This window comes from Engraulis encrasicolus, chromosome 16, assembly GCF_034702125.1.
Source record: "Engraulis encrasicolus isolate BLACKSEA-1 chromosome 16, IST_EnEncr_1.0, whole genome shotgun sequence".
In the NCBI taxonomy this organism is placed as follows: domain Eukaryota; kingdom Metazoa; phylum Chordata; class Actinopteri; order Clupeiformes; family Engraulidae; genus Engraulis; species Engraulis encrasicolus.
Genome location: NC_085872.1, coordinates 8,150,043 through 8,172,266, shown reverse-complemented (window position 1 = coordinate 8,172,266; position 22,224 = coordinate 8,150,043). Strand labels below are relative to the sequence as shown.

General features: G+C 44.7%; 1 protein-coding gene across 1 annotated transcript; it reads left to right on the top strand.

Moving 5' to 3' along the window:
- Nucleotides 1-1,760: 1,760 nt before the first annotated feature.
- On the top strand, nucleotides 1,761-21,821 carry LOC134465964 (IgGFc-binding protein). Its single transcript, XM_063219863.1, has 21 exons — nucleotides 1,761-2,192; nucleotides 2,640-3,201; nucleotides 4,098-4,300; nucleotides 5,216-5,593; nucleotides 5,752-6,038; nucleotides 6,680-6,939; nucleotides 7,728-7,782; nucleotides 7,868-8,004; nucleotides 9,064-9,320; nucleotides 10,572-10,656; nucleotides 10,979-11,062; nucleotides 11,179-11,316; nucleotides 11,667-11,923; nucleotides 12,315-12,426; nucleotides 12,642-13,652; nucleotides 13,925-14,133; nucleotides 17,091-17,256; nucleotides 18,129-18,460; nucleotides 19,514-19,643; nucleotides 19,851-20,019; nucleotides 21,380-21,821. Exons 1-21 carry the CDS (start codon nucleotides 1,761-1,763, stop codon nucleotides 21,411-21,413), a joined length of 5,298 nt encoding a protein of 1,765 aa, XP_063075933.1. The 3' UTR covers nucleotides 21,414-21,821.
- Nucleotides 21,822-22,224: the final 403 nt, after the last annotated feature.

Here is a 22,224-nt window from a genome sequence, read left to right as displayed (position 1 = left end):
GCGCAGACCACTGTCTCACAAACATTCCACAGCACACTCATGCCAATATTTGAATCTCTTCACACCTTGTCATGTACCGTGTATTCCAGGAGGTCAGTACCACCTCTTGTTGGACGACACGGTGGCGAGCGACTCCTGGGTGGGCCAGCTGGAGAGCGACCCGTTCAGCATGGTGGACATGGAGTCCTGCCTGGAGTTCTGGTACCACCTCCCCGTCGGCCACAACGACTCAGGGGTGCGGGTGCTGCTGAGGGCAGGGGAGCCCCAGACGGACACGCCGTTGTGGCAGTCGCCCCCCACCGAGGACGCCGATGCCTGGAGACAGGTGTTCATTCCATTGGCGCAGTCTGAAGAGACGGGCATGCAGGTAGGAACTAATGGGAACTTTGGTGTGCTGTAATTAGTCATCTAATGTTATTGATGTATAGTGACACAGGTATACATTATTAATAATTGATTTAGATGGTCAACCAGATTACTACAGAAATATAATCTTATTAACCTTTTCCTGTGCATACACACAAAAATGATCAAGACTGACAGTCTTGACACGAAGGACAAGACCATGCTGACTAGGGCCCCAACCCAATAGTGTAGACCGAACTTTGTGTTTCCTAGAAGGTTGTTCTGTTCTGATCTGTTTTACTGTAATATCAACAGCTCTTCACCAGACATACAGTATAACCTTCACCCTTCACTTGCACAATTTAATAACCCTTCACCACACAGAAAAACAGCACTAATTGCATGTGTCACAATTTAGTTAGCTCTCTCCGTTTTGTAGGTTGGCCATATAGCAGTGAGGAAAGATGGTGAGCAACAGGCATACGGTGGCAGCTGCTAAAGACGGGCCCTTCTTATTTCCTTAAAGGTGTTCCCCTCCTCCAGGAGGACATTAGAATCAACTGCACACCTAAACTATTTACTTTCAGGGTCTATACTCCTAACCTCGAAACCTAACTGACAGAAGGGTGGTGTGCTGTGAATGAGAAACTAAAAGATGATCTCATTCTTCATCCTAGTAGTGGTAATGGTGGAGAGGTCTGTTACTAATTACACCTAAGTACATATTTGAACAGGGCGGTATCAGGTTTACAATTCTCTCGCTCTCTCTCTGTCTATGTCTTACAGGTCCTGTTTGAGATGGTCCGAGGTCAACCAGAGGATGGGGAGGTGGCCCTTGGCAAAGTGGGAGTGAGGAGAGAACAGTGTGGTAGGTGGCTTCCCATGTTGATCATACCTGTGTTGCGTTTAATTAAACTTACACTTAGCTGACGCTGTTATCCAAAGTGACTTAGTTATTTACAGTTCCCAATGTGGGTATTAGGTGCCTTGCTCAAGGGCTCTTCAGCCATATATGGATTGAGGTGTAGGGAGAGGTAAGGTTTGGATTCAAACCTGCAACCCTCCGATCTAAAGCCCATCTCCTTAACTATTAGGCCATGGCTGCCCTATTATCTGTGTGTCTGATATACTACTGTGAGTAAATGTACACATTAACCCATTACAGTATTTACCTGAAAATGATTCAAATCATACAAATGGGCTAAGATCAATCCTCTCGAGTTTTATGCAACCTGTGAAAGCTCTCCTTCCCAAGAGCGCTTCCCTTCATAACAAAACTCGCCAACAAACAAACAAATCAAGCTGCACCCTGGCAACCCGAACTTTGTTATGAGTTCACTTACACCTTTGTTACCTTTGCATTTGTAAGTGTCTTTGGATGAGAATATCTGCTAAACCGAATGTAAAGTAATACCATGTCACAATGTCCGTATTTGTACGACTGCTTTACAGGCCAGCAATGTCAGGAAGGCAGCGAGTTCTGGACAGACGAGTTCACCCGTTGCTCGTGCGCTGGCGGTCAGCTCTCCTGCGCGTCCGCCACCTGCCCCGAGGGAAGCACCTGTGCGACGGCGACCTCCTCCAGGAGCCGCGACCACTTCGGCACCTGCGTCGCCCACAAAGAGCCCCGCTACACGACCTTCGACGGGGTCAACATTCGTTTCATGGCACCCTGCACCTACGTTCTGGCCAAGACGTGCGTGGAGGGAGGGCCGGTGGCGGACTTCAGGGTGGAAGTGAAGAACGAAGGCCTGGGGAGCGCGTCTGTCTCGTCCGTCCAGCAGGTGAACGTGGAACTAGGAGGCAACCAGGTGTCCATGCTGCGGAGACAGTTCAACAAAGTCATGGTGAGTCTCGTGGAAGGTACTGGTTGCTTTATACGTGGACACACACGTACACACACGCGCGCACACACACACACACACACACACACACACACACACACACACACACACACACACACACACACACACACACACACACACACACCTTTTCACCTTGTATGATGGGACCATCGTTCAGGAAATGAATAATTGAATCGGTCCATCCACAAACACAGCTGTTTTCCTTTTCGTATCATCTCTGACTTTGAAGTTAGGGCAGATGCAGATAGGAGGGCCATTGGCCATTATTAGTGTGTGCGTGTGTGTGTGCGTGCATGGTGTGTGTGTGTGTGTGTGTGTGTGTGTGTGTCTCTGTGAATGTGTCTGTGCGCGCACATGTTTTTTGTGTCTGTTTGCGTATTGAAATGATTCAAACTAATCATGCGTAATTCACATGGCTGTGGTTTTCAGGTGAACGGCATGTGGAAGACCCTCCCCTTGAGCATGAGTGGCGGCGCCATCACCGTGGAGCGAAGAGGGTCCTCCGTCGTCCTGGAGACCGACTTTGCGCTGACCGTGACGTACCGCGCCAGCGGGAAGGTTCTGGTGAGGGTGCCAGACGAGTACTCCGACAAGCTCTGTGGCATGTGCGGCAACTTCAACCACGTTCAAGAGGACGACTTCCAGCAGCCCGACGGCTCGGCCGCACCTGACGCCCTGTCGCTGGGCCAGAGCTGGCAGAGCGGCGGCGCGCACTGCGAGTCCCCCGTGCTGCCCAGCGCGTGCCAGAAGAGCGAGACGCTGCTTGAGTTTGCCGGGGAGGCGTACTGCGGTGCCATGTTGGTGGCTGACGGGCCGTTCGCCGCCTGCTCCTCGCTGCTCAGCAAAGAGAGCTACTTCAGCAGCTGCGTCCTGGACATGTGTGCCACTCTCGGGGACCCGGAGACGCTCTGCGACCTGCTGGACACCTACGCCACCAAATGCCAGGAGGCCGGCGTCGACATGCCCGCGTGGAGGAATGACACTTTCTGCCGTATGTAGACTTCCTACACACACGCACACGCACACAGGACACACACACACACAAATACACACAAATACACACACACACACACACACACACACACACACACACACACACACACACACACACACACACACACACACACACACACACACACACACACACGTACGACAAAGCCAAAACCTTGATGAGTGATCTTAATCAGGGATACTGTGCACAGTGCCGTTTCCTCTCGTTGCCTGTATTGTGGTTTGCCAAGACACTGGATTTGGTGTCAGCCTCATGACCAGTGTTGGGCAAGTTGCTCAAAAACTGTAATGCATTACTGATTACATGTTACGGTCTTTTCAAAATAATCCCTTACACTACAATATTACTATATTTAAAATGTAAGGCATCACACTACTTTTGCATTAATTTAGTTACTTTCACCAAAAGAACTGTAGGCCTAGATATAGATCTGGCAATTTATTACAGTGCAAATCAAGCTCATGAGTCATGACTTTTTCACCTCCCATCCAGGAGGTGTTTTGGCAGCATGCAGACTAAAAATACCAGGTTCAGGAATAGCTTATTTCTGACCCAACACACTGAATACCTCTAAAATGAAGGTCATTGTAATGCATTGTAAGTTAAGATATGTTTTGCCCTGTAATGCCTTATATTACTGCATTACAGCAAAAGGTAATGCATTAAGAGTAATTCATTACTTTTGTAATGCATTACTGCCCAACACTGACGTATACTACGTCCATACTGAACTACACCTTGTTTACTCTGTACTACACCTTTGCAAAAAATCAACTTCTTTATGTTGTCTCTGATGTTAATCACTTTGGGTATGAGCTAGAATCTAGATGAATGTGATGTAAAAAGATTGTCCCCTGCGCTTGTGTCTGGTGTAGCAATGGTGTGCGGTCCACACAGCCATTATAACGCCTGTGCCAGCGACTGCCCTGAGGTGTGCTCTGCCATGGACGCCACGGCGCCCTGCGGAGGAGATGTGTGCCGGGAGACGTGCGAGTGTGACGATGGCTACATGCTGAGCGCGGGCACCTGTGTGCCGGCCCAGGACTGCGGATGCTGGGTGGATGGGGAGCACTACGAGGTGAGACAGCCGCCACTGATGCATGCATGCTTACACACACACACACACACACACACACACACACACACACACACACACACACACACACACACACACACACACACACACACACACACACACACACACACACACACACACACTCAAAAACACTATACACACAAACACACACATTGTAAGCATTTATCTTATATCAACATAATACGCTCTTCCTGCGTTTTCACCAGCAGTTACAACAGGTGTAGGTCTTACATTTTTTTTACTTTGTTAGTTTGGCATGCACACACATAGACACCACATATACACATGCAAACACGTCCATACACAGTCTGTGTTTCCCACCTTGAGTAATTTATCGTTTGCCAGATCAGTGATCTTTGAACAGACATCCAAAGAACTGAGCAGCCTCAAAAAGGGACGGTCACTTCATGTCTTAGACCTCTGGGTGGAGGAGAGCACTGTTCATTTCCCCACCCATGCCATATTTTCTGACTATGACTAAATTCAGACTGGACACCCTCTAGAAACAAACCCAACCCAAACTTGCCTCGTGACGTGTGTGTATATGCATATCCAACAACAGAAATCTACATTCGCAATGGATATATTGGAGACACTTCAATTTAATATGAATAAACATGTTACATTATCAATATGTACATGATCGGCCCCTCCAAACATCCCCCATCGCAGTTCAGTAACAATCAGACCAAGTGAATAATTCTGTTTGCTGCTATGTTGGGCAGTGACACATTACACGCCCACGGATAAAGACAACGAGATGAGCACTGGGGTATCTAATTGTACACCGCTTATAGAAAAAATGGTGGTCAAAAGTCAAATCAAGGCGCTGTATTCTCTATGCATTCCTCCTGTTCAACACGTCTCCCCTTTATCTCATCTTATCTCTGCGATTAGAAAGGCGCAGTCTTCATGACCGGCCAGTGCGACAGGCAGTGCCAGTGCATGGGCCGGGGCAACGTGCAGTGCTCGGCCGCCTCCTGCTCCGACAGCGAGGTGTGCAAGGTCAGGGATGGGGTCATGGGCTGCGAGCGTGCCGGCCAGGCCACCTGCTACGTCTACGGGGACCCGCACTACATCACCTTCGACGGCAAGGCCTACAACTACCAGGGCAACTGCAACTACACGCTGGCCAAGACCTGTGGCCCCTCGGCCGTCCAGTTCACCATCACCACGCGCAACGACCTGCTCGGCCACGCCTGGTCGGCGCTGGACTCTGTGGCGCTGGAGGTGGAAGGCCTGCACGTGGCCGTCAGAAGCGACAAGAAAGTCTATGTGAGTTTTAACCCCACACTTGGGTGGTGGGCGTCTTTTTTTTACATGGCTTTGGGTTGTTGAATTCAACCAATAGTTTATGTGATGCACAATTTTGCTATGTGCTTATTTTTGTGTCCAATAGTAATTACTGACTTTTCTGTGTGCTATAAATATAGGTCAACGGAGCAGAGGTTTCTCTACCCGCCATGCCTATCAAGAGCATCTTCATACAAGCCAACGACAAGCACGTCCACGTGAACACCTCATTCGGACTGTCCCTGCTCTTCGATGTGGACCGCCGCCTCTTTGTCCAGGTGGACGAGCGCTACAAGGGCCAGATGTGCGGCCTGTGCGGGACTTACTCGGGCAGCCAGTTCGACGACTTTGTGACGCCCGATGGAGAGCTCATGGGCAGGCCTGACCCGTTTGTCAACAGCTGGATGGTGGAGGACAGCAACTGGAAGTGAGTGGATATAATCAGGGAGGCCGACACGGGGGAGGGGACCTAGGGAGAGAGTGGGCCCAGAATTGGGTTCTTATTACATAGCATATAATGGGGGGGTCCCTTGTTTTAGTATAAAAATAATGATGAAAACATTTTATTTGTTACATGGTGGTGCGTTTCTGAACACCCAAGGTCACCTAATAAACAAAATATGACAATAAAATAATAATTAGAAAATGATATTGAGAAGATGGATGAACCTCTATATGCTACTTTGAACAGGTGGGTCTTTAGTGTCTACTACTTTTATTTCATCTTCCCATCACCACACATTGTTGTCCTATTAGTTAATTAATACATCTGTTGAGGGGAATTCAAAGATCTGTTTTTTTTCTGTTATTCTGTAAATTATCACAGGTTTTACTATACTACTAACCAGTACTGTTATCTTGTGTCTGTGTGCTCCTGATGTGTTTTGTAAATAATCTAAAATTAACATTAAACTTGTCATAGAGTGATCAAGCTACAGCATATATGCTACAGTATAAAACAGATCTTTCAATCCAGACTTATTCCCAAGTGAGCTCTGAAAAAACTCCCAACATAACTACCACAATACATATCATGACAATAGTGTATTTTTTCGCTCCCCAAAACAGCTGTTCTGTCTCAGAGTCGGCGCAGCCCGCCTGCATCCCAGAGCTGCACGAGCAGGGCTTCCAGGAGTGCCGCAAGCTCTTCGGGGACGCCTTCCAGGACTGCCACATGTCCGTGCCCCCCCAGATCTTCGTGGACAGCTGCATGTACGACCACTGCGCCTCGGGAGGGGGCCTCCTCTGCCCGTCGCTGGAGTCCTACGTGGCAGCCTGCCAGTTTAACGGGGTGGACCTGGGCGACTGGAGGAAAGACACGGCCTGTGGTGAGCTGAGCTCTGCCCTCAACTAACAAACTAATATGACATGACATCACGTGACATGACATGACATGACATGACATAACATAACATAACATGACATAACATGACCTGTGCGACTGGAGTGAAGACTGAGCTGAGCTCTGCCCTCAACAAACAAACATGACATAAGCTAACATGACATAACAACATGGCATACCATGATATGACAACATAACATAACATAACATAACATAACATAACATAACATAACATAACATAACATAACATAACATAACATAACATGACATGACATGACATGACATAACATAGACATACAGTAAACTAACCTAACTAGCAATATCTGAGCAGTATCTGAGGTTTTTCGCTGTAGTACTCATCAGGGCGGTGCAACGACAGCCAGTGCCATTATTATGGATTTTTTGTTTGTTGTTTTAGTGGACTATCTAAGAAGCATTTTTTATTGCAGCATTTCAACCACCAATTACTAATTAATTTATGGGCATTACATGCCTGATGTCTGAGCCCAAAAAACGTCTTTGACCCATCTATCCCATCTATTAAACAAACATAAAATAACTGTGTTTGGTCTATGTGAGGTATTCCAATATTATCAGTGGCAATGGATGTTATTCATAATGTCACTCATCAGTTTGTATGTGAGTGATCGAGTAAGGTATGAGGGAATATTAGTGTTTATGTGGGAATATTTCTGCCAATGTGATTGTTGCGCTAATGTTGCTGTTAAAGCTGGTGCTAATGCTTCTCTTCTTTTTTCTCCTGTACTCTCACAGCCTTAAGCACTACCACTACCAAACCACCAGCCACCCCATCTCCAGATGGTAAGTAATACAAAAATATTCCACATATAACAATTAAAAGAAAAGACAGAGGAGCCTTCTTACTGATCATGTGTCTTTATTTTCCATACAGCTTGTCCAATGAGCTGTAATTTTGACACCGATGAGTGTGGATGGGAGCAGCTTGTGCAGGACAGTTTTGATTGGTGGAGAAGGACTGGCGCCACTCCAACAGACCACAGCGGACCCTCTAGTGACCACACAACAGGAAGTGAGCATCTATTAACACTCTCTTTCTGTTGTTTTTCCCCAAAGTTGTGTTAAGTGTATTGTTTCATTTCATTTTTTTAAAGAAAGGACAAAAAAAGAAAATGTGAAAAAAAGAAAGTTAAGTCCCCCAGACTGGTGTAGCAGAAATAGGTTACAATGCTATGGGATTCTCAAGTACAGCAATGCAATATGCAATATATACACGTAGCCGATATGATGTGTAAACAGAAGGCGATACAGCATAGATACCTAAATCTGCAAAGGTAAGGTCAACACCTCCAGTCTGTATATTTTAATTGAGTGAGAGTTAAACCCACCTAGTGACAATAATACCATAGAGTTACATGTGCGGCATATCATATGGTTCCAAAGCCTTCCTCTAACTCTCAGGCATGGGTCCTATGTGTACAGTACATGTAATACCTCAGTGGAACACCTACTGTAGGTTAGAGTGGAGAACCGAAAAATGTTTTTAGGGGCCAACAATTACTTATGGCACCCCTTGAATCTTAGCTGTACATTTCTAAGTCTTTCCCTGCCTTGCAGGTCGTTCCTCCTACAATACATACACATAAATGCCACCGGATGACACCAAGAAGGTTAGGGTGGAGGGAACAAAAAAAGCTCACAGTTCCTTGTGGCTGGCACTAGGGGTATTGGCGAGGGGTTCACGATTCGATGTGCATCACGATACACATGCCACAATGCGATACTATCAAATGTGTGAATGTGTAAAAATGCAGCTTACTTGTCAGTTGCTGTGTACAGATAGCATTCATAAGTCAATTTATCTGGTGGTACAACAGAAATATTACATTCTCTCTTCTGAAAAAAATAGCTAGAAGCACATTTCACACACAATGTTTTCTTTTACTTCTTTATTTTTGGTGTCATGAATTATGCCATATATCATGAAAATAAGTATTGCAATACATTGTCTTGAATCGGTGCAGTATATAATGAAAGTAAATATTGCGATGCATTGTTAGACAATTTTTTGCACACCCCTATCTGCCACTCAAAATTCCTTCCATCCTCATGCCATCCTCTGTCCTGGCAGGTGGGTCCTACATGTACATCGAGGGCGACGCGGCGGTGCACGGCGACTCTGCGCGCATGATGAGCCCGGCGTGCCCCGTGCCAGGCACCCACTGCCTGCGCTTCTGGTACCACATGTACGGCATGTCCCACTCCATGTCCCTCAACGTCTACCAGCTGGTCGGCAACCAGGCCAGGAAGATCTGGTCCAAGTCCAACAACCAGGGAGACTCCTGGCAAGAGGCGACTGTGGAGATTAAGGTGTCGCAGCCGTTTAAGGTGAGACTTCAGGGCTTTTTTTTGCTTTGGAGAAGCAGATGGAGGCTGATAGCGCTCTGGCAGGCCACACACTCCTATCTGTAGATAAGCAGTGGGGTTCTATTACACTCTCTTCAGTACATCTTATCCTCATCTGCCTACCTACAATCACTTTAGCACTCAAGGCAGCCTGTCAAGTTATTGCCTTGTCTTGTCTTGTCTTGTCTTGTCTTGTCTTGTCTTGTCTTGCCTTGTCTTGTCTTGTCTTGTCTTGGCTTGACTTGTCTTGGCATTGCAATATTAGCACATTTGTTTACCCCAACTCACAGACTATGTTTTAGCACAATTGCCTTTTTATTTTTCTGTCTTTTTTCCCCTCCATGACAATTACCTGTGTTATGTGTCTTTAGAGGTCCATATCCATGTGGGCATTATGTGTATGTAAGCTACTTGACACCTTAATTTCCCCCAGGGATCATTAAAGTTACTCTACTCTACTTAACTCTCCTATCTGCAGTAGATAAGGTTGTATTACACTCTCTTCAGTACATTTTATCCTCATCCGCCTGCAATCACTTTAGCACTCAAGGCAGCCTGTCAAGTTCTTGCCTTGCCTTGTCTTGTCTTGGCTTGACATTGCAACTTCTCTCAAAGCTTTACGAAATATGAATAGACGTACAGTACAGCTCTTGTTGTTCTGAAACTCGTGTGCTTTGATCTGAACTTGTGTGTGAAGAATAGGAAATACTCAGGCACAAAGACACGTACCTGTACACAGTACACACACACATTATCACACACAAAACTTACAAATATATATGTGCTGTAAGTACACAGTAAAACTAGGCTATGTAGTAGTGTGGTCGCTCCAAAGGAGCAACCAAGATCATCTCAGGCTTTAACAAGATAGCTTGACTCTGTATAGCACAGAGACACTCCAGTTGCATTTTAAAAATGGCTACCTCAGCTTCCTGCAGATTTGATATGGCACCACTACTTCCATGCTGGGTTTTTTATCCATGGTTTTCCAGTGCTATAAATGTTTCCCAAAGTGCTATACATATTCATATTCAGAAATACTGATTGAATTTGGTTTGGGGGGAAAAGCAGATAATCCAGTTAGAGTTTCCTGATGATACCTGAAATATACAAACATGTATTTTATAATGCTTTGGAAAAGAGCCTTTCAAATGATCAAATTATTTACAAGTAAAGTAAATTATACGTTATATTATCTTCACACAGTGTATATGGTATGCATATGTCCTGTAGATCATTCTGGAAGGGATCAGAGGGTCCAATGCGATGTCTGATATGGCTCTGGATGATTTCAGCATTACATATGGATCTTGTGGAGGTAAGCTCATACCTGTTTTACTGACCACTTTATACAGGTACCACTTTACTAGTTCAGGCCAGGCCAAGGTATTTTTTTGTTTTTGTGCTAGTGTGCCAATGCTAGTTATACGACTACTGACAGTCTCTATTTCTGGCTGTTCTCGTTCTCTATCTGTTCTCTTTCTCTATCTGTCTCTGTCTCTTTCTCTCTCTCTCTCTCTCTCTCTCTCTCTCTCTCTCTCTCTCTCTCTCTCTCTCTCTCTCTCTCTCTCTCTTTCTCTATCTGTCTCTGTCTCTCTCTCTCTCTCTCTCTCTCTCTCTCTCTCTCTCTCTCTCACCAGGACCAGGTTCTTCTGGTAACAATGGCATGGACCCAACCGCACTGCCTGCAGTAACAAATGACAACTCAGGAAATCCCCATCCAGGTATATTTTAATTCAACAAAGTGTTAACAAGTGTATGCACCTTCATCAGATGACCAGAAGAAATATGCCCACCACAACATGAAATACTCAACAACCGTTTCTCAATTCTTTGGCAGTTTGTGACATCGGCTGTAATTTCGACAAAAGTCTTTGTTCATGGACCCAGCTAATCACGGACAGCTTTGATTGGACATGGCAGAGTGGCTCCACCCCCACTCTGATGACTGGACCGTCCTCCGACCACACCAGTGGAAGTAAGGACACCTTTTTTCTGGGCTTGTTAGGATTTTATTTGATATGACTGCATGAGAGGAGACAGGAAAACAACTTAAGAAAGACACAGTAGTACTGCTGGGTCGATCCAGGCTCAAACCTCCCCAAGGGCATGTAGCCTCTATGTGATGGGTGTTCTAGCAGGGTGTCAAAACAACATACTGCCTAGAATATGAATATCTCTGCAGCAATTTCTACTCACTGCATATATATGAATTCTCTCATCAATAACATCACTACTACCTGTGCAGAATGCAGATATTATGCTGGGGTATTCATTATGTAAGTCATACCTTGCCAATTGCTCTTCAACAACAATAATACCTTTCAGGTGGCCACTATATGTATGTCGAAGGAGACGGAGTGCACAATGGTGACACGGCCCGCCTCTTGAGTGGACAGTGTGGTGACGCGGGCCCCCAGTGTCTTCAGTTCTGGTACCACATTTATGGCACTGCGGACACGATGGGCCTGAGTGTATACCTGCTTGAGGGCCGGTGGGCACAGGGAGTCTGGACCAAGAGGAATAACCAGGGGAACATGTGGCACAAAGCGGAGATTGATCTGACCACCTCTGGACCATTCCAGGTGAGAGGAGCTTGAAGTAATTTGGTGGTGGTAATCGTGGGGGTGGTTGGTGTGTCTGTTTTTATGTTTATGGTTTGGTGAAGTCTATTTAACAGTTGGCTGCATTGTATAACCAGTTCTTTTACATTACATTACACTTGGCTTATGCTGTTATCCAAAGCAACATACAGATTATGTATTACAAGATATTGGTTACAGCCCCTGGAATAATGTGGGGATCAGATAGGCATGTTGAAGGGCACCTCAGCTATGGAGGGAGGAAAGGAATTGGTAGGGGTGGGGAATGAACCTGCAACCCTGTGCTCTACAGTTCAACTACCTAGCCACCATACCCCGGCTGCCCCATTTTTGGTAGTCATTGAGTAACATGTCATCACTCTTTTCATTCCAGATCATTTTAGAGGGACGCAGAGGAACAACTACTCTCTCTGATGTGGCTGTGGATGATATCAAGCTTTATCGTGGTTCCTGTTCAGGTATGCCAGCCAAATTACAAATTGAGAGCCTGAAATGAACCATAAGATAAATGAACCATAAGAATGAAATGCATTACAGAGAGATTGAATAGAAATCCTAGAACATTTGTGTTTTTGAGTGTAAAATAAAGACCTATTCCAGTACCCCCTCACCAATGACCGAGTCTTTTCCCTTATCAATTCAGGAATCAATCCAGGAACACCTGCACCTCCTAATCCAGAAACACCTGTACCTCCAACAGTAAACCCAGAAACACCTTCACCTCCTACAGTAAACCCAGGAACACCTGCACCTCCTAATCCCGAGACTCCCGCACCTCCCAATCCTGAGACCCCTGCTCCACCTCAACCAGAAACACCCGCACCTCCCAATCCTGAGACCCCTGCTCCACCTCAACCAGAAACACCCGCACCTCCCAATCCTGAGACCCCTGCTCCACCTCAACCAGAAACACCCGCACCTCCCAATCCTGAGACCCCTGCTCCACCTCAACCAGAAACACCCGCTCCTCCTAATCCTGAAACTCCAGCACCTCCTAATCCAGAGACGCCAGCTCCACCTCAGCCAGAAACACCAGCTCCTCCTCAGCCAGAAACGCCTGCACCACCTCAGCCAGAAACACCAGCTCCACCTCAGCCAGAAACGCCTGCTCCTCCTAATCCAGAAACGCCAGCTCCTCCTAATCCAGAAACGCCAGCTCCTCCAAATCCAGAAACACCTGCACCACCTAACCCAGAGACCCCGGCACCTCCTAATCCAGAGACGCCTGCACCACCTCAGCCAGAAACACCAGCACCACCTCAGCCAGAAACGACAGCTCCTCCTAATCCAGAAACACCAGCACCTCCAAATCCAGAGACTCCAGCACCCCCTAATCCAGAAACGCCAGCTCCACCTCAGCCAGAAACACCAGCTCCCCCTAATCCAGAAACACCAGCACCTCCAAATCCAGAAACACCTGCACCACCTCAGCCGGAAACGCCAGCTCCACCTCAGCCAGAAACACCAGCTCCCCCTAATCCAGAAACACCAGCACCTCCAAATCCAGAAACACCTGCACCACCTCAGCCGGAAACGCCAGCTCCACCTCAGCCAGAAACACCAGCACCTCCCAATCCTGAAACACCTGCACCTCCAAATCCAGAGACACCAGCTCCTCCAAATCCTGAGACTCCGGCACCTCCTAATCCAGAGACACCAGCTCCCCCAACACCCAAACCAACCACAGCTGCTCCTCCCACTCCAAAACCAAGTAAAGTATTACCTTAATGCAGTAATAGACAATGTTTTGTATTTACTAATCATCTGAATGTTTTGAATGTCATAAAACACCTGAATCCGACACTTTGATTCCATGAGCATGCCATGCAGACAGAATAACGCTACACGACCTACTTTACCTTTATTGTTCCTTAGCAAACAAGATTGCCATTAGAATTTCACCATCTGGCATAATGGAAAAAGCAGTTCAGTGCGGTTGTATGTCCCCTTAATAATGATGCCATCATCCTCCTCTCTTCACAGCACCATCCTGCCCAAAGAACAGCCACTACACTGACTGTATGCCTGCCTGCCCAGCCACCTGTAAGCACCTGCATGGCTCCCCCCACTGCGATCGTGACGAACCGTGTGTGGAGGGCTGCGTGTGTAACGACGGATTTGTGCTCAAGGACAGAGCCTGCGTGCCCATCCAGAAGTGTGGCTGCCAGGACCACAAAGGACAGTACCGTTATGTAAGTGACATTATGGATAATTGTAATTGTTCTCGGTACGTGTGTGTGCACATGCATGCGTGTATGCGTGTGTGTGCGCGTGCGTGTGTGGACACAATCACAAACACAATAGACATAAACGTAATGATCAGATGAGAATGAATACAAACAGAAACTAATTGTATGCTTCATATACTCTGCTCCGTTTGTTTGAGATTCATGTGGTTACACTTTGGAAAATACTCTCTGATTCCATCCACACCCTCCATGTCATGCAGTTCATATACATGGAAGGACAGTATTTTAAAATGAAGGCAGAGAACAAACCCAGTGCTACAGTAATACTGACAAATACCTGAAGCTTACCAATGGCAAAGTGAACGTAGTGTCACATTATCTGTCTGTTGTGTCACTCTTAAAACTTAGGCCGTTAAGATGCGCCATTATAAATTTGCTGACCAAGTTGTAGTGCATTACTAAAGGCACTGTCTAATATGTCATAGTGTAATACTATGGTAGTTAACTTCAGGGATTGAAGCAAAAAAAAGTAATCTGACTGAACTTTTTTACCGGTTAGGCACCCGATCGAGTATCACTCCGTAACCCTACGAAAACCAATGTAGCCAGGCTCTGCCCTCATGACGAAACATACATGCAAGGAATGGTGCCAGAGCCAGCGGCATAGGCAGACGGGGCAGTCGCCTAGAGCAGAATAGGCCTATATGTCTTGAGGGCGCCAGTAATACCAAAAAGTGCCACAAAATCAGAACTTCAACCAACATAAATCTTTACACTTCACATGAACAATGAATATTCATTATACACTCAGTAGACCTATATAGACTCAGTATGAGTGTACCTGTAGGTACTAGATCAGATGTGCTCAATCAGATGTAGGCCTACAATGCTATGTTTACAGATGCCAATTTCTAAATACAAAAAAAGGAAAGAGGGCGGGCAGGCCTAGGCCGCTTACCAGATTGACTAGAAACTGGCCGAGAATGGAGGGATAATGGATACTATATCAGACTGCAAAGATTGAACTGAAATTTGGGGCATGTTTTGGTTATTTCCTCTTATTTCTACCCATTGTTTATGAATTGTTCACAACATCATGCAGAATGGATTCACAATGAATGCTGCTTCAAAATGGTAGCTGATCTCACAGAATTATTGACTTGGAATTGCAATGTGTTGATACAGTGAGTGATCCCATTATGGGTTTTTTTGTTGTAGCCTAGTAGTAGGCTATATTTTGTCTTTCACATCAGAATGGGCAAACACTGTTCTGGTGAAAGCACTGGTGCGCATTGCTTGCAGTTGTATTTCTGACATTTAAAAAGCCCTGATCATAGCAATCAGAGGGAGAAAACTAGCTTTAATTATTTGTATGTTTTTCACCCTTCGGCCTTTTTCAGTATTCATCCGGTTACAAATAACTTGTTTACAAACAGGGAGCGGTATGTCTACCTCTTTTGAAAACTACTGGCTACTTTTTTGCTTCTCGATGTGCGGTGCCAAGCACACGCTTACCATTGATTTAAAAAACGTCCCCGATTCTTCCTATGCGCACGTGTTCTACAAGCTGACAGGACGCAGTAGACACGACAGTCACAGACATACGTCTATCGTTTACAAAAGTAACACACTTTCCCAAGCTTGTCGCGCAGCTTTCCACTCGAATCAAGGCAAATCACCCACCCATCAGTCCTGAGTGCGCAGTGCGCAAATAGGCTAACTGAACTCAAACGAAACGCATAGTCCGAGAAGATGGGCACAGACGTTGAGCCACTCAAAAACAAGCGCACACACACAACTGTTGCTGCTGCACACTATTCCAGTTAGCAGAAATAGCGTCACACAGTAACCAGCCTTGAAAGTGAAACAAACGTCGAAACGGCATTTATCGACCATGAGTCCACCCATCAGAACACTGCTTCCCAGAACAAGACGTGGCATAAATTGGCTCTGCCAGGGATAGCCTATCCGTGACCCAAATGCAACCCATTTTTAACTTATTTCTTGAATATATATATATCGGCAACAACAAAGTTAATCTGCTATGAGTACAGATGAGACTGTGAAATATCCGTTGTCAAAAAGACAACTAGCTCTACACGCAGCCAGTCAAACGCGCTAAACTTTGATGAAACGCATGGTAGGCTATCCTAGTTAGCTGCCATAGTCGTCCCATTGGGGCTATGAATAATGCTAGTAAGAGTCACAATGCTTAAAAGGCAAACCCTTCATGAAAAGGACATCATACGCAGTCGAAGTAAACTATTAATTTTTTTTTTTCTAAATATCTGCCACGGCAGGTGCAATGATATGGAAACGTCACTGCACTTTATACATTGTATTACAATTATTTTCTTTTCTGCCATCAGCAACAATTTTGGCTATTTATTTTTTTAATCTCTCGCGTTGCGCTGCCACAGAATTGTTGACCGCTCGTGTAGCCTACTTTTTTTTGGAACACGGAAGAACAGGGGATGACCCAAAACTAGGCTACTGATGAGTGAATGTTGTATCACACCGCCAATGGTGGAGTGTATAGCCTAACTACATCCGTAGGCCTACACCAAACACACCTCTCGTCCCCTTCTCATGACCAGGAGTGCTCTCGATTTGAGTTCAGTTGGAAAGTAAAAATTGTAAATTAATTGACATAAATTATACGGACGGAAATCCGTCCAAACGAAAATCCAGTTGACGGAATTCCGTCGTAGCGACGGAAAACTTTAATCCCTGTAACTTTTCAATGACTATTACAGCGTTCCAATGGTGGAAAGGTTTGCATAATGGAGCTACAACCATAATTAGAAGTACAAAATAGTACATGCGTATGGACGTTGGACCCCACTCTTCATGTACAGCCTTGACGCTACAGTGTGGTTTTCCTTTTATGCTTGATCCAGGCAAATATCCACTAAATATGAAATGAAATACAAGATAAGTTTGTGTGTGTGTCTCTCCAGTTCGATGAGGTGTGGTACACGGACCACTGTGAGCAGAAGTGTGAGTGTGAGGAGGACGATGACGAGGGACATGTAGAGTGTGATGGCGATGACCATGGTAATGAGTGTGACGGAGATGACATCTGCTACATGGACGGAGATGGAGATTATACCTGCAAGTCCACAGGTATGCACGCACGCACACGCACACACGCATGCAGGCTTCTTCTAGTAGTCTGAGGATGAATCTGGACAGGACTATGATCTTGCAAGTTGCATATTCTCAACTGGGGCTCTACATCCCCCCAGGAGGTGTTGGGGCGCCCGAAAGGGGGGCTTTGAGAAGAATGCAGTTTGCGGGGGGGTTGCTTAGTTGCCATTGGGGTGCATTAGTAAATTTTATTAACTAATACCAAGACAGGCATTGCCGAGCTTATGATGAGGTTCAGGCAGTGTTTATTAAAAAAATATTGAGAATCAGTATTCCAGCAGTCAGATCTGAGTCGAATGAGATAGTGTTTTATATGGCCTATGGTCTCACAGAAAATATAATATGATGCTAAACATAATGAATAAATACATCCTTTAAACTGGTAGCTGCTAGATTATTTTCTTACAGCTGCACCTGGACCTGCACTTAGATTTAGAATTGTTAACAAATGAAACCTTATAAAACATATTAGAATGTCTGACATGAGATGCTTCCTCAATCTCGTGCACATTTCAAAGTATGCATGTGAAGGGTTCAGATGCAAAACCTTCTAAATGTCATTACATAAATCTGAAAGATTTCATGTTTAAATTGCATTTTCACCAAGTAATCACCAAAATCTCCATCATCAAAAAGCCAGCTAATGTCATTATCAAGTACAGCAAGTGAAGCCCAAACACAATTAGAAGGACTGATTTTTGACGTTTACTAAATTTGAAGAAATACAGCCTGGTTTTTTTAATCATCACAGATGCACTTAGAAGGTTTTGCATCTGAACTCTTGATGTTCTAAGAAAGCAGTAACTTCATGTGACCCCTGTGACCCTGTGTACTTCCAATTGGCATAGACTTCAGCGAGTGCACCGTCGAGAAAGACCCCGAGTACAGAACCTTCGACGACATGAAGCACGACTTCGAGGGGTACCGCTCCTACGTCCTGGTCCAATCCACCGAAAGCCTGCCTCACAACCTTCCGGACGTGTACGTGGAGGCCGTCAACCACGTCAGGAGCGACCAGAGCGAGGACAGTGATGAGGACGAGGACAGCAGAGGAAGGGATGACGGCGATGATGATGATGAGGACGACAGCGAAGAACACGGTGGCCGCGGATACCCACGGGAGCTGAAGATCAGAGTCTACAACCACACCGTCGAGTTCAAGAGGAACAGGAAACTTTACGTGAGTATTTTTTCTGTATTGCTTGTTAGTGTGTGTGTGTGTGTGTGTGTGTGTGTGTGTGTGTGTGTGTGTGTGTGTGTGTGTGTGTGTGTGTGTGTGTGTGTGTGTGTGTGTGTGTGTGTGTGTGTGTGTGTGTGTGTGTGTGTGCGTGCATACGTGCGTTTGTCCATTATGTGAAATACAGTAATCATCTGTGATTTTCTGCTTGTACTCAAAATATCTGTTGCTAATGCTCTGCTCTGGTAATGGAACACAAATAGCTTGGAATGGACCTTGGACTGCTAGCTTGTTTTCCCCCCACTTCTGATAAAGGATAGTTCACACTGTTCCCTGTACAATGGCATTTGTACAGTAGTCCTCTAACCTCTGAGAAAAATGGTGCATTTACATGCCTCCAAAGGTTGATGGTACATGGCTGGGTTATTATGTCACAGGGGTCAGCATGCGAGGCAATTCAGTCCTATCATATCTATACATTTATGATGCATCTACTGTAATGTTCCTGCTGGAGTGTGTCCAGGGGTGAAACGGTGACCTAATTGCCATTGTCTATGTGAGGAGTTGCATTACAGAGATAGGGAGAGCTGGGATGGTGGTGAACTGTATTGTTGTTTGTTCAGCTACCACTCTGTTTTAACTATTGGCATTAGTCTAATGCAGACTCTCTGCAGTCCCTGTCACACAGTTAGTATGATGACATGATGCCCTGTATTCTGGGCTCTCAGTCACAGATGTCTTCGAGCTCCACTGCTGAAAAAGAAAATATTTTTTGTTATTTTCGTTTCGAAAGTCCTAATGCCACCACTATATTGCCAGGTCTTAAGCACTGAGATCCTGGCTCTGACTTAGACATATATTATATCTGAGTAAAGTCAACTATGTGGCTGTATCTTTGGTGTAATCGAAGAGGAGAAGGCAAACACTGCCTCCTACTGGGATCAATTAGCATTGCAGCTCCTTTGGGTTTCAATTTTCTTCGAAGCAGCCATCTAACTCTGAGATAGACAGTAAGTATTTTGTCTGTCTGTTTCTGTCTGTTTCTCCCCTGTGCAGGTCAATGGTGTGAGTGCTAGGACTCCCCTATCCCCCACTGCAGGGCTGAAAGTGTTCCAGCGCTCCTCTCGCATCTACTTGAAGACTGATTTTGGATTCTCTGTGGAGTTCAACGGAGTCGACAAAACCGGTAAATAATTACCTAAAACCCTTTGCTGTGCTCAAACCCATTTTTAGTCTGCACTGCTGATGTTAACTTTTAAGTTAAACATGTCTATTGTCTGGCTATCTTAGTCATTTAGTAGGCTCAGTAGCAGCCATCCTAAGCTACTTATCAGGTCAAGTTTTGGCAATTTTACTCACCATTCATTGTTCCACTGTCATATTGACAATGCAGAGATCACCCTGCCTCACACATACAAGAGGAGAGTCGGGGGGCTCTGTGGAAACTTCGACGGCCGCAAGAAGAATGACATGATGAAGCCCAACGGCAGCCAGGCCAAGGGGGTCAAGGAGTTCGGGGAGAGCTGGAGAGTGACCGAGGAGAGGCTGAATATCAGATGGAGGTATGTAATAAATGGAAAATAAACACATACAGCCTACAGTAGTGTGTATGCAAAACAGGACATTGCTACCAAACACCCACATATGCGCGCACACACGGAAACACACACATGCAGTAACAGACAATAATCATATCTAGGGATAATCGTGACAGAGGAGAGGCTTAATATCAGATGGAGGCATGTAGTAAATGGAAAATAAACACATATACAGTAGTGCATATGCAATAAACACATATACAGTAGTGCGTATGCAAAACAGGACATGACTGCCAAACACCTACAGTACACATGCACACACATGCAGTAACAGAAAATAATCAGACCTAGGGATAATAGTGACCTAGCAGAGGCTTAATATCAGACTGGACCTCTATCTAGAGGTACAATATGTAGTAATTGGAAGATAAACACATGAAGAGTCCTGTTACAAAATGACTTAAAACGCCATCTTTTGACTTTTGCATTGAATTATTGGAAATGACTGTTCAGACATCCTTTAATCTACCTGTGAATTCTTGGCATTCAAATATTTTTAGAATATCTTTTAAACCTATATAAAATGCATTTCACAATGCATTACAATGAAATTCGCTATACAAAAAATGTACATTTTCCAAATTGTTCCAAAATGGATATATGTATTTTGCAACAAAGCTCTTCACATATATTGCAAATTAAGACAGGACATTGCCAAACTCCCACACATGCACACACACAGAAACACACGCATGCAGTAACAGACAATAATCAGATCTAAGGACGATAATAATAAGGGTACCATGTGCAAGACATGACATCATCAAACACACGCACACGCACACACACACACTCACCTTCCTTAATTTCCTTCAGGATTAGTAAAGGTACTCTACTACTCTACACTCAAAGACTGTAAAAACTGTCATGTTCTTGCAAAGGAAAGGAAAGTAGGTAGTTACACGCAGATGTGTCAAAACAAAGTGAAAGTAAAAGTTAAAAGTAAGAAACTCAGTTTCCTTCCAACACAGGCAGCTTATCTAAGTAACCTGTAGACCTGTGTACTTGTCTTACAATCAGCTGACTGCACTAGTTAGACTGTGTTGTTGCTGTAAAACACTAAAAACCTAACAAGGGCCCACCAAAAAACAATCCATCATTATGTATAATGAAGTACATGGTGCAACAGCTATGTAATATCATGTGTTAGTGTTGTACTTACAAGATTGATTTACTTTTACTTTTGACACCTCATCATTACAAGTCATCATTAATGTAGCCGTGGTATGTTATGTAATCATACTGTCACATTTCACATCACAACTACGTTAAACAACAAATCTTAAGTTGTTCATATTATAATGTTTGACTTTGTGTTTTTCAGACGGTCAGCAAGACGTGGTCTGTCCCGATTCTGAGAGAACAAAAACGGGAACACGAACATCTGCACAAACAAGTCATGAAGTCTATCCTCATCACCCCTTTGCACCATGGCGTGAAACTAGCTTTGGAAGTTCATAAAGATTGAGAGACACTGTAAATAAGAATGGGCTCATACGACTTAGACTATTGGCCTAATAAATCCTGATTTTATAGACCTAGTTTATTTTATTTGTTTGTAATATTTCTTATGGAAACTTCATTATATTTTATTTACTCTAGTACAGTTTATTAAAATGTATCATAGACAAGCTATGTTTATTACATAAATTATAATAAATATTTTATACACATCATAATTGTCATCTATGTCAAATACATTGCTACAGATGTTTCTCTAAGACAATGTGTAATGTGGCCTATTTAACCTCGTGAATAGAATGTGCTCAAGCAAAACAACAACCCTTTGTTGTGCCTTCCTTGTGTGTGTGTGTGTGTGTGTGCGTGCGTGCGTGCGTGCGTGCGTGTGTGTTTCACATTCCACAAAAAATGCTTTGCGCTGTGAGTAGAAAAGGGAAAGCCATTAAACAATGGAGGCTTGTGTCAAATGATAAAGCATTTCTTGTTGGTACAACCACAGACCGAGGTGAGAACAGACAAGGCTCCAGTAGTTCAGCAGGTATTCCAAACACCTTGACAGTTAGCCCCCTCTACCCACCTCAATCTGAAGGTATATTATAAGACAAAACGATTTGCAATGAGTTATGTATACTGTAGCTCTCTCACAAAAGTCGGTAAAAAAAGTAGGTTGGTCATTCAAAAAGCTGCTGTGGCTACAAAAATAAGCAA

Bases quoted from the DNA above. Each gene is read 5' to 3' on its own strand.
- LOC134465964 (XM_063219863.1), top strand. From the start codon at position 1,761: ATGTCACAATGTCCGTATTTGTACGACTGCTTTACAGGCCAGCAATGT. The intron at 3,202-4,097 runs GTATGTAGACTT...TGTCTGGTGTAG, and splicing joins GAGGAATGACACTTTCTGCC to CAATGGTGTGCGGTCCACAC. The intron at 13,653-13,924 runs GTAAAGTATTAC...CTCTCTTCACAG, and splicing joins TCCTCCCACTCCAAAACCAA to CACCATCCTGCCCAAAGAAC.